Source organism: Bos grunniens, chromosome 23 (assembly GCF_055505025.1).
Source record: "Bos grunniens cultivar Pamir isolate PY7600 chromosome 23, Bosgru_T2T1.0, whole genome shotgun sequence".
Classification (NCBI taxonomy): domain Eukaryota; kingdom Metazoa; phylum Chordata; class Mammalia; order Artiodactyla; family Bovidae; genus Bos; species Bos grunniens.
In genome coordinates, this window is record NC_141187.1 from 23,668,794 (window position 1) to 23,681,868 (window position 13,075).

The 13,075-nt window shown below is 36.5% G+C and overlaps 1 protein-coding gene across 1 annotated transcript; it reads right to left on the reverse strand.

Moving 5' to 3' along the window:
* Positions 1–1,043: 1,043 nt before the first annotated feature.
* Positions 1,044–11,863, reverse strand: LOC147346942 (beta-defensin 112-like). The gene is made up of 3 exons (XM_086370752.1): positions 9,177–11,863; positions 7,482–7,622; positions 1,044–1,855 (listed from the first exon to the last, which is right to left on the reverse strand). The coding sequence occupies exons 1-3, from the start codon at positions 9,232–9,234 to the stop codon at positions 1,689–1,691; spliced, it is 366 nt and encodes a 121-aa protein (XP_086226878.1). The 5' UTR covers positions 9,235–11,863; the 3' UTR covers positions 1,044–1,688.
* Positions 11,864–13,075: the final 1,212 nt, after the last annotated feature.

Genomic DNA, 13,075 nt, shown 5'->3' on the forward strand with positions numbered 1-13,075 from the left:
ACCTGTATGAATTCTCTGAAGATTCCTTACCTTATACCTTTTCCTTTTCCTGCTCCAGAAGCTAGGAATTCCTAAATATTTAGTTTTGATCTTTTGTTCTAGCCACCTATACATTCAATCATTTAGTTAATATTTAATTGACCACTTAAAATATGTCGCATACTCTGCTGGCCTCTAGAGAGACCAGGGAACAAAATAGATGCTTTCTGCCTTCATGGAATTTGTTCAGTACCAAATCTCATTCATCCTATGTAATACCTTCCTTGAATACTTTTTTAAAAAGTGATTACATATACACACCACTATATATGAAATAGATGACTAATAAGGACCTCCTGTATAGCATAGGGAACTGTATTCAATTCTCTGTAATGGCCTATACAAGAAAAGACTCCAAAAAGAGTGGATATATGTGTATATATATATATGTGTATATATTACAGATTCACTTTACTGTACATCTGAAACTAACACATTATAAATCAACTATACCCCAATAAAAATGTTGTAAAAAGGGATTATCTTCTCCTTTGACGGCCAGAGTATTTTAATTAATATTAATTGATTAATACTTTTTGCCTTATAAACAACAGAAATTTATTTCCCACAGTTCTGGAGTCTGGGAAGTCCGAGATCAAGATGCTGGCAGATGTGGTATCTGCTGAGAGCCTGCTTTCTGGTTCATAGAAAGCTTTAGTTGATACATTAGAAGTTGTGTTATAATCAGGACTGCCAGCCAAGCACACAGCCATGATAGTATTCTTAGATTTCGCTAGAAGCTTCAATAAGGGTAAACCCTTTAAGCTAGATTATGCAGTAAGACTGCTACTAACCTTTTCCCTTTAAAGCCATCCTTCAGGCAACACATTCTTGCATTTAGCTTTACCTTATCATATAGGTATGCATATATATATATATATTCTATTGTTTTTTCCCAGAATTATGTACATACAAGGAAAATATCAAGATTAGAGATGCTGATGACAAGCTGATAGAATTATGTGATATGAGAAAATATTAAAAACACAACACAAAACAAAAAGTTGCAATTATAACACTTCAAATTTATTATTATTGTTACCATAAGCTGCAGAGATTTATCTTCTCTTTCTTCACTCAAATAGTTCCCTTCTATACTACCATTTGGAGTTATTTTTTCTCAAAAGACAGGCTATGTTTCTTGAATTATTTTTATTTTTAGAATTCTATCAATAAACAGAGGAAAAGCGTAACTAAGAAAGTTACAATGACTCCACATTTCAAAGCTCTTGCAACCATTTTCACTAGTTCCAGGGATAACACATACCTTCCATCTCTCATAAACTCTTTCTCCACTCTTGTCTCTTCTGAAAGAATGATTGATATTCATAACCAATCATTGACAGCATGCTTTTCACATTAAACATAGAATTGTCCCCAGAACTTCATTTAACACCATAGTCCGATGATGGAATTTTCTCATTCTATTGTGATTCCCAAGTTCAAAGCTCTAGTCTGCACTCTTGACTCTTTCCTCCAAGTAGGCACAATGTTCATGAATGGTTCAGGTTGAAATGTATGTTATTTAGTCCTTTATTTATTAGAGATTTATGAACAGAAACACGAAGCTGTGAATGAAGTAATGGATGTAATGAAGTAGTGAGAAGACAGTTCATGTTGATCCTCTTTCTCTGAATCGGTCTCTTCAGTTATTTATACGTCTTAGGCTTACATTGTCTAATGCAGCAAAGCGATGTAGAAACAACACAATATACCATCCTAAATTCGTTTTCACCACATTTATTTTTACACTGACCACCAAACATTATACATGCATGTGTCAGATTAAAGAGAGCGTAGTGCTTTTTACTTCCAGCTGAAAAAAAAAAAAGGGTGAATGGAATTAATAATCCAGGTAAGAAATACATGTATTTAAAAAAAGAAGCACAGGCCACAGAGGGGAGAAAAAGAAATTCTCTCATTTTTTCATTGGAATTTTTCTTCTCTGTATCAGAGCAAGTCAAGTAAATCAGAAAATATCTTATTCCTAATATAGATATCACATCTCTACAAATTTTGATTGATTAGGTATTGACTCAATAAGGGATACATGGAAAGCCTGCAATTGATTAATGCCTTTGTCCTCTAGAGCCACTAAATGTGAGTGGTCCAACCAATCTCTAGATTGCCTTAGATACTGTCACCATTTTTGCAATATTATTTCTTCCAGTTCAATAACACGGGTTATCTTTCTATTATTTTGTATCATTTCAATTTCCTTCATCAATGTTTTATAATTTTCAGATTATAGATCTATGACTGCTTTGATTAATTTTATTCCTGGGTATTTTTATTATTTTTGATGTGATGTTAGTGATCAGCCTGTTCAAATTGTTTCTTCTTGATTTACACATTGGCACGTTGTCTAGAAATCTGTCCATTTCTTCCAGGTAGTCTAATTTGTTGAAATGTAACTGCTCAGAATATGGTCTTATGACTTTTTTGTATCTCTGTGGTATTGATTAATATCACTGACTCAATGGACATGAGTTTGAGCAAGCTCTGGGAGATAGTGAAGGACAGGGAAGTCTGGCGTGTTACAGTCCATGGGGTGCCAGAGAGTGGGTCAGGACTGAGTGACAGAACAACATTAACAACAATTGATTGATACTGTTGCTTCTTTTAGTTCTTATTTTGTCTGTTTAGGTCCTTTCTCTTCTTGGTGAGCCTGACTAAAGATTTATCTTTTCCAAAAAACAGCTCTGTTTCATTAAGCTTTTCTATTTTTGTGTGTGTGTCTGTGTTAGTCATTTCTTCTCTGATCTTTATTATGTCCTTTCTGCTGACTTAGAGCTTAGTTTGTTTTTCTTTTTTAAATTCTCTTAAATGGTATGTTAGGTTGTTTATTTGAGATTTTTCTTGTTTTCTGAGAAAGGCCTACATTGCTATGACTTTCTCTCTTAGAAATGCGTTTGCTGCATCCCATAGATTTTTAAAAATTGTGTTGGCATTTTCATTTATCTCAAAGTATTTTCTGATTTAAAAAATTTTTTCATTGACCCATTGGTTTTTTTAGTACTATATTTTTTAGTATCCACATGTTTCAGTTTTTCCTATTTTTCTTTCTGTAATTGATTTCTAGTCTCATGTTATGTGATAGAAAAAATGCTTGATATAATTTCTATCCTTTTAAATTTGTTGAGACGAGTTTTGTGGCTTGGTGTACGGTTTATCTTGGAGAATGTTCCATGTGCACTTACAAAGAATGTATATCTGCTGATGGGGATGGAACGTCCTATAGGTATCTATTAAGTCCAACTATTCTACTGTGTCATTTAAGACCACTACTGCCTTATTAATTTTCTGTCTGGATGATCTATCTATTGATGTAAGTGGGATGTAATGGCCCCTACTATTATTGTGTTATTGCCAATTTCTCCCTTTACATCAGTTCATATTTGCTTTGTACATTTAGCGGGTCGCTAAGAGTCAGACACGACTGAGCGACTGAACAGAGCTGATGCTGGGTACATACATGATTATGAGTTATCATGCTCCTTTCCCATATTTTATATTTTCAGTGTCATTTTACATCTTCATGTTTGTCTGATAGCTGTTCATTTCAATTATGATGGCTTTTGCAATTTTTATGTCTTTTAATCTTCACACTAGCGTATGAAGTGGTTGATCCTCAGCTCTTACTATACATTTGCCTTTCCTAGTGGTATTTTCCTTTTCCTATAGATTCTTACTTCTTTCTACTTAGAGAAGAAATTTAGGGTAGTTTTAGTGTTGTTGAACTTTTTTAATATTGTCTTTTCTGAGAAGTTCTCTATCTCTTATTCAATTCTAAATAACAATCTTGCTGGATAGAGTATTATAGATAGCAAGTTTTTCCCTTTCAGCTCTTTAAATATATCATGCTACTCCCTTCCATCTGCAAAGTTTCTGCAGAAAAATAAGCTGAAAGCCTTATGAGAGTTCCTTTACGAATGACTCTGTCTTTTTCTTGCTGCCTTTAGAATTTTTTTGTTTGTTTATAAACAATAGACATTTATTTCTCCCTGATTTGGAGGCTATAAGTTTAAGGTGAAGGCACCAGTAGATTTGGTGTCTGGCGAGGAATTCACTTCCTGGTTCATAAATGGCCATTTTCTTGCTGCATCTTCACAAGGAGGAGGAACTTGATTTCTCTCTTTAATTTTTGCCATTTTAATTATGATATGTCTTAGAATGAGTCTATTTGGGATCATCTTGTTTGGGACTCTCTGTGCTTTCTCTACTTGGTTATCTGTTTTCTTCTTTAGGTTTGGAGGTTTTTAAATATAATTGCATCAAATCAAAATCTCTTTTTCTCTCTCTTTTCCTTCTGGGATCCCTATAATGTGAATGTTGGTATGCTTGATGTTATACCAAAGATATCTTGAACAGTTTTCATATTTTTAAAGTGTGCTTTTCTTTTAGCAAAAGTCTCTGATTGAGTGATTTCCATTATTCTACCTTTCAGATCACTTACACATTCTTCTGTATCATTTAATCAGCTATTTATTCCTTCTAGTGTGTTTTTAAATTTCAATTATTAAATTATTCATTCACAATCAGGTCTTTTGTATATTTTCTAGTCCCTTGTTAAATTTTTCACTATGTTCTTTCACCATCTATTCTTTTTCTTAATTCAGTTAGCATTCTTACTACTAATGTTTTCAACCCTTTACCTGGTAAATTATTTATCTCCATTTTATTATTTATTTTTCTCTTGCTCTTTCAACTGAGACCAGTTCCTCTGCTTTCTCATTTTGCTTAGCTTTCTCTGTGAATTTAGGTGAAAGAGTTACCTGCAGTGATCCTGAAGGGGTTTCCTTATATGGGAGGATCCCTATTCAGTTTACATGTGCCCAGTGCTTTGTTTGAAGAGGTAGATTTGATATAGGTACAAATCAAATGTTTTCTCAGTGTGTGATGGTAGCTATCACCTTGGCAGGTAGTGGGGCTGGAGATGGAAGGAACAGAGCTGAAGGCAGGTGTGAGGCTTTTCCTCTACTGAGGAAAAGTAGAGGAAAACATAGGGCTTTTCCTCTACTGAGTGGTATTTGTTGCACAATCAGGGGTAAAGTTGGATCTCTAGTTGCTGAGGGTCAGGTCTGAGCTGGCTCCATTTCCTTTAAATATGTGCTCTCTGCTCTCCCAGCACTGAGATTCTTGCCCTAGAGGAGGGAGTGCTAAGCAAGAGGGACTCATGCTTGCTCTTGGCTCATGACGGGACCCAGGCTGCAGCAGCCGCTACAGAAGGGTATCCAAGCTGCCTCCAAGCCACCACCCATGCACGTGCCAGAAACTATTGCCCTTGCCTTGCTCAGATGCAGCCTTGGGTCCAAGTCCTCTTTGTCCCTCACAGACAATCACTCCCCCAAACTCCCCTAGCCCCACCCTGCTGTGAACCCACAGGGCAGGTGAGGCTTGTATCGGTTCTCAGCACGTATCAGTACACAGGTTGCGGTAGACTGGCTGCTGTCCAAGTTCCAAGCTGCCTCTAATGCACTGCCAGAGTACACACCAAGAATGGCTGCCCTCACCCCACCCAGCTGCTAAGTGTGCAAGTCACCTCTTATCCCATGGCCCAGCTCTCTCCCCAGTTGTGGCAGCTCTAGGACTAGTGCAATGCTGTAACGTGGAATAAGTGGCACTGGGGTGTTCACTCATCTCAGGCTGGGGCATATGCCAGAGTGGTCATGAGAAGCCAGGCAGCCACTGGAATAGTTCTCAATCCACCCTCTCCACCCTGGCTCCCAGACAAGTCAGTATGTGCAAGGGATTCTCATGAGTGAAGTCCAGCCTTCCCATGGTCTTTCTGTTAGTCCTAGCAGCCCCCAAACAGCTAAGGAGGCTTGTTTTTCTTCTGTAGAAACTTCAGGCTGGAGTACCCAATAAGGGGTTTGAAATGCTTCCTCCCCAGGGTAAATCTCCTCCTGTGTAATCTCCCTTTTCTTTGGAAACCCCTCCCAGGGACACTCATCACTTGGCCTTTCCTATCCTAGTCCACGTATATCCTTCTCACAGCCTTGCTTATACAGGAGTCCTTCTGCCAGTCTCCAGTTATTTTTCAGCGAGGGCTGTCCCACATGTAGATGGCATTTTTGTGTGTTCACGGGGGGACATAAGTTCCCCTACCTCCTACTCTGCTATCTTGATCCCTGAATTTCTGAAGACTATTTCCTTGGTTCTTCTCTCTCCCTCTATCCACTTATCTATCTATTCATTTATTGATTGATTCAATCAATCTTTATTGAGCTCCTACTATATATTGAGCCAGAGAAGGCAATGGCACCCCACTCCAGTACTCTTGCTTGGAAAATCCCATGGACGGAGGAGCCTGTTAGGCTGCAATCCATGGGGTCGCTAAGAGTCGGACACGACTTTCACTTTTCACTTTCATGCTTTGGAGAAGGAAATGGCAGCCCACTCCAGTGTTCTTGCCTGGAGAATCCCAGGGACAGGAGAGCCTGGTGGGCTGCCATCTATGGGGTTGCACAGGGTCGGACACGACTGAAGTGACTTAGCATATATTGAGCACTGTGGTAAGCTTTAGCAATGACACTCTGGCAAAAAAAAAAAAGAGACCCATGATTGATTAAACTCGACCAAAGACCTTATCACTAAGTCTTTTTCTGAATAATGTCACAAAGTAACTCTCCTTGTTTACCCTCCCACAGAAATTTATCTGTATCACTCGCATGGTGTTCATATCATTCTCGCTTTAGAAGGTATTTTGCTGAATAAAAACCTAAATCATGATTGAGATAAAGATTAAAACAGAAAAAACATTTTTTAAACAATTCTTCAGCACCCAGTCTGGACTTTTGTTGTTCAGCTGCCTCTTCAAATTATCTTAATTATACCTTTCATGGCATTCATTAGAACACCTTAATTACTCTTTCTATATATATCTTTTATGTATGATAGCCAAGGTTATCAGAGTTACAAACAGTGGGCAGCAGTAATTAACAAAAATAAAATCTGCCAGTTGTCAGATAAAAGAAAAACTGAGACAAGTCTTACTCTTAAGCTTCATGGTACTAACAACACATAAAAAAGTAGAAATTTGGAAGCAATGGTTGGAAAATTTCCCGCCTGGAAATACTGAGGACATTTGTCTAGAAAGAGTTTCATCAAAAATAAGACCCTATGACGTAAAATAGGAGCTTCTTTTCCACTTTAAACATGAAATTCAGGGACTTCCCTGGTGGTCTAGTGGTTAAGACTCTGCACTTCCAAGGTAGGGGGCACAGATTCAATCCCTGGTCAGGGAACTTAGATCCCACATGCTGCATGGCATGACCAAAAAAAAAAAACAACCAAGAAATTCAGCCCTCATAAGCCTAGAAGATAAAAGACAAGAAGAGTTAAGTAACTGGGCTAAAAGCATCCTTAGGATATTTCCTTCCTTCTGTTTGACAGATAGTAATTAAAATATGCAAGATATAATTCTATTTGTTTTTTATTACCTTTCTGTTTTTCCTCTGTACCATATTGTGCATTTTCAATTATTGTAGAGGAATTACGTGTCTCTGAGTGTAGTTTCTCAAGCTTCCGTAGACATGTGACTTTTGACGGTGACAAAGTATTTCCAACAGACCTAGAGCCCACTGTAAAAGAAAAAATAACTTTAGAAGTTAAAAAATAAGTTTCCAAAGTGAAGACATTCATGTACTTATCTTTACTTCATGGTCCTATATACTATAAGAGGCTTTAGAAAATGATAAATAAGTAGCACACACTTCTTTAAAATTGGGTTGAATCAGTAAATGGAAGATTTGGTTATTCCTAAGATACCTTACATAGCCATCATAAGGAAAAATACATAAATGTAGACAAAAGGCAGAACAGATAAATTAATGTAGGCAAAAGGTAGAACAGGTGGTAGCTATTACAATCATTGTTATTAACAAGAAAAAGCATCAGTGCATTTTGAAATTTATATAATATACATAATATATATGTATGGAAATAGAGGGAATTTTAGTGAGCATATTCTAATAAGTTTTTATGAAGATGATGAAGGAAAAAATTAGTCATTTAAATTAATTGCAATCTTTGAGTTATATGGGTTATATTTTCAAGCTTGTTTACTTTTCCACTTTTGTGAAGAAATTGTAAGTTAACATTTATTTTTGAGCATTAGAGCAGAGTAGCAATGAGAGAATAGGATACTTCAGAGATATTTGTTGGTGATCATCTCTGATATCAATAGCGACAGATATCTTGGTGTTTCAGGGAAAGCAGCAAGATAAGGAAGAATTCAATTGGAAGAGAGTAGACATGCAGCTAATCTCATTTATGGATATAATAAATGCTATTTGTTGTTGTTCAGTCACCAAATCATGTCTGACTCTGTGATCCCATGGACTGCTGCACATTAAGTTGCTCTGTAGTTTGCTAAAATTCATGTCCATTGAGTTAGTGATTCTATCTAACCATATCATCCTCTGCTGCCCCTGTGTCCTTTTGCCTTCACTCTTTTCCAGCATCAGGGGCTTATCCAATGAATTGGCTCTTCGTATCAGGTGGCCAAGGTATTGGCACTTCGGCTTCAGCATCAGTCCTTCCAACGAATATTCAGGGTTGATTTCCTTTTGGATTGATTGGTTTGATCTCCTTGTAGTCCAAGGGACTCTCAAGAGTCTTCTCCAGCACCACAATTTGAAAGCATCAATTCTTTGGCATGCAGCCTCCTCTAAGGTCCAACTTTCATATCTGTTCCTGACTACTGGAAAAACCATAACTTTGTCTATACACACCTTTGTCATTAAACTTCACATAACCTCTGTTATCAATACTCTAAAAATGTGGGATGAATAATTTCCAAACCTAAATTCATTCCATTTCAATTTTTAAAAGTATATTAGTGTATATTAAATTTAGTAGAATTTAAATATTGAATAGATACACTCTTCAGGGACTGATGAAATCACAGTAAGTATTTTCTTCCAACGATTTACAAACTTAGCGAACTACAGTCTTTATTAGTTCATGTCCTTAAAATTATCCAAATTATTTTCTCATTAGGGGCTGCAAATAAATATAATGTTGTCCTGCTATGGTGTTAATATGATTCTATAACATTAATGATATTTACTTAAAAAATCTTGATATCCCCCTTATTTAAAGCTGACTCCTCCTGGCAATAATATTCATTTTACCTGGTAGAATGAAGACATCAAAGAAGAATGAAATAGAGAAAACGAGAAGGATCTTCATTGCAAATAATTTCTTAGGAGAAAACCGTCCACAGATCTTCTGTCTTAACTCAGGTGTTGTTGAAAGAAGAAAGAAAAGAATCTTTGATTACTGAGGCTTATTAAGGGTAAGAACATATCTATGCTTGGTTGAATAGTACGATGTTCAAAGGTACTGTTGGTAGAAAAAAGCTGATGTTTTGCCACACAAAAATGCAATCTATTATGCTGATTCCTTTTGAGATCACTTTCTTTAAGAAACTTTTAACAGTTACAAGATTATGGGCATAAATTGCCATGTGACCAAGGCTGGAAATAAAACTGCAGTAATCATGTGACATTCCAAAGTATGTTTTGTAAATCACATATACTATTTTAATGTCAGAAAGGTAAAAAATGAGTTTCAATATAATAGGAAATTGAGAACAGAATTTTAGACTGAAATTACCACTGAGAAAATTTAATTTTTTATACATAAATGTACTGGATACCAGAGTGGTCAGGTGACTTCATGATACATATCATTTTATTTAAAGTATATGTGAACATAAATAATGACAGCATAATAATGCGTTTGGAAATTATTTGTACCCTGAAGGAAAGCCAGTCTCCTCAAGCAGGATTTATAAATTTCAATGCATAAACAGCCAAGGTTAAAAAGTGAGATTGCATTTCTCTCTTTTTTTTCTATGTAGCTTGGAGTTATTTCTGAACTCATCCACAAGTTTTCCATGGTTTATTATAGTAGATATTGAAGAAGAGCAGCTGAAATTGTTCCCTAGCTCTCATAAGTAAAGGTTAGGAGCAATGGTCTATTGATTCTGTCTTACCACACCCGAGAAGGGCACTAAGAATCAGTGTAGAAAAGAGTTCTGGCTAGCATTAGTCACCCTTGTTTTATAGCAACAGAAGCTTTTGCTATTAAAATACGTGTAGATATTTAGCATCTCAGCAAAGCTTCCTGAAAAAGTAATAATGAGTTATATCTAAGAATTGTTTCCTTCTGCAACCAATTTCTTCACTCTATAAAACATGAATTAAAAATGAAGAACTATTTTTGGAAGCTAAGGACTTGCTTGGAAGCACATGATTGAGAATTAACATCTGACATAGATTAAGATCACTTAGGCATAAGTCTATGTAAGAATGACTGATTCAACAAAAATTAATCCGACTCCTACCATGTGCCTATCCCTGCTCTAGTTGCTGTAACGTATATGCGGGAAGATAAGAGTGTTTGATTGCTGTGCGTAAGGATAAATACTAGCTGAGTCACTAAAATTCAAATTCAAACTCTATTAAAATAACTTTTTGGTACTTTCTCTGTTATCAGAACTCCTGTAAATAAACATAAGAGCAGAGAAGAAAGGTCTCTCATTGATTTTCTATTTTATTCCTTTCCAAAGATGTTACAAATGTGTAAGATCATTACCTTCCTTCAAGGATCGCAACCAATTAGAAATTTATCTTGGATATTTCTTTTATTAAATCTGGAGAAAAAACCAGAAAAATTATAACAGAACTGCTGATTCACTTAGGATACTTTGTAACCCAAAGTCTAGTCCCATGGAAAATGTGGAAACTACTTATCTTTTTGACCAGGAAAGCATCATTTCATTCTCTCAATCTGAAAGTCCAATATGTTAAACACATTCTACAGAATCTATATCACAAGGTAGAATTAGAGGACTCCTTTCAACATTTATTATTTGGATATGAGAATACATAATATTTAAATTGCTTTTGTTTTACAAATGTGTGAAGAATTTAAAATCATAGACAACTGGATAATTTAGGTATGTTTGGTTCATTGACTGGGAATCTATGACCATCTTGTAGAAATTTTAGATATTTAGGAAAATAAATAAGAAGATCTTCTTACTGCTTTGAGAACTTCAGATTATTTTTCAAAATACATGAAAAAATACATGACAAATCAATAGGAAAAATGCCATTACGGTTATATGAAAATAGTTCTTGTTTGTCTTCTGAGTATATTTTCCCTGTAGCACAAAGTTCAACATTAAAGACTGTATATCACAACATTTCTAGCCTATGGATTTTGTGAATCTAGTAAGATAAGCCTAGATGGCAGGAATTAAGGCAAAAACTAGTACACTGAGTGCATTAATAAGCTTATTTTATTATGCTTCATTTGTCTCTTAACTTCCTAATTCTCCTTTTTAAATTATAGAGAAGTAAATTATTACTGGAGTTAGTGATTTGGGGTCCACAACATTTAGGTTTATTAAAAACCATTCCTTGGATATTAAAACGCACAAGATGTATTTGCTCTCTATGCTATGCTATGCTAAGTCACTTCAGTCGTGTCCCACTCTGTGTGACCCCATAGACGGCAGCCCACCAGGCTTCCCCGTCCCTGGGATTCTCCAGGCAAGAACACTGGAGTGGGTTGTCTTTGCCTTCTCCAATGAGTGAAAGTGAAGTCACTCAGTCGTGTCCGACTCTTAGCGACCCCATGGACTGCAGCCTACCAGGCTCCTCCATCCATGGGATTTTCCAGGCAAGAGTACTGGAGTGGGGTGCCATTGCCTTCTCCGATTTGCTCTCTACTGATTGAGAAATAAGGGGAATTACTTCCTTTGGATCCTGAGACTAACCTTTTTGGGAGTAAAATCTCCCCAATTCCCTTATTTTAAAATGATTTTTTTTTCTATTTTTTTTCTTTAATAGAAAATTATTTAATTAGTATACATGTGTTCCCCATCCTGAACCCTCCTCCCTCCTCCCTCCCCACACCATCCCTCTGGGTCGTCCCAGTGCACCAGCCCCAAGCATCCAGCATCGTGCATTGAACCTAGACTGGCATCTCGTTTCATACATGACGTTTCACATGTTTCAATGCCATTCTCCCAAATCTTCCCACCCTCTCCCTCTCCCACAGAGTCCATAAGACTGTTCTATACATCAGTGTCTCTTTTGCTGTCTCGTATACAGGGTTATCGTTACCATCTTTCTAAATTCCATATATATGCGTTAGTATACTGTATTTATGTTTTTCCTTCTGGCTTACTTCACTCTGTATAATAGGCTCCAGTTTCATCCACCTCATTAGAACTGATTCAAATGTATTATTTTTAATGGCTGAGTAATACTCCATTGTGTATATGTACCACAGCTTTCTTATCCATTCATCTGCTGATGGGCATCTAGGTTGCTTCCATGTCCTGGCTATTATAAACAGTGCTGCGATGAACATTGGGGTACACGTGTCTCTTTCCCTTCTGGTTTCGTCAGTGCGTATGCCCAGCAGTGGGATTGCTGGATCATAAGGCAGTTCTATTTCCAGTTTTTTAAGGAATCTCCACACTGTTCTCCATAGTGGCTGTACTAGTTTGCATTCCCACCAACAGTGTAAGAGGGTTCCCTTTTCTCCACACCCTCTCCAGCATTTATTATTTGTAGACTTTTGGATCGCAGCCATTCTGACTGGTGTGAAATGGTACCTCATAGTGGTTTTGATTTGCATTTCTCTGATAATGAGTGATGTTGAGCATCTTTTCATGTGTTTGTTAGCCATCTGTATGTCTTCTTTGGAGAAATGTCTATTTAGATCTTTGGCCCATTTTTTGATTGGGTCATTTATTTTTCTGGAGTTGAGCTGTAGGAGTTGCTTGTATATTTTTGAGATTAGTTGTTTGTCGGTTGCTTCATTTGCTATTATTTTCTCCCATTCTGAAGGCTGTCTTTTCACCTTGCTAATAGTTTCCTTTGATGTGCAGAAGCTTTTAAGTTTAATTAGGTCCCATTTGTTTATTTTTACTTTTATTTCCTCAAATAGCCAAAGCGATCTTGAGAAAGAAAAATGGAACTGGAGGAATCAACCTACCTGACTTCAGGCT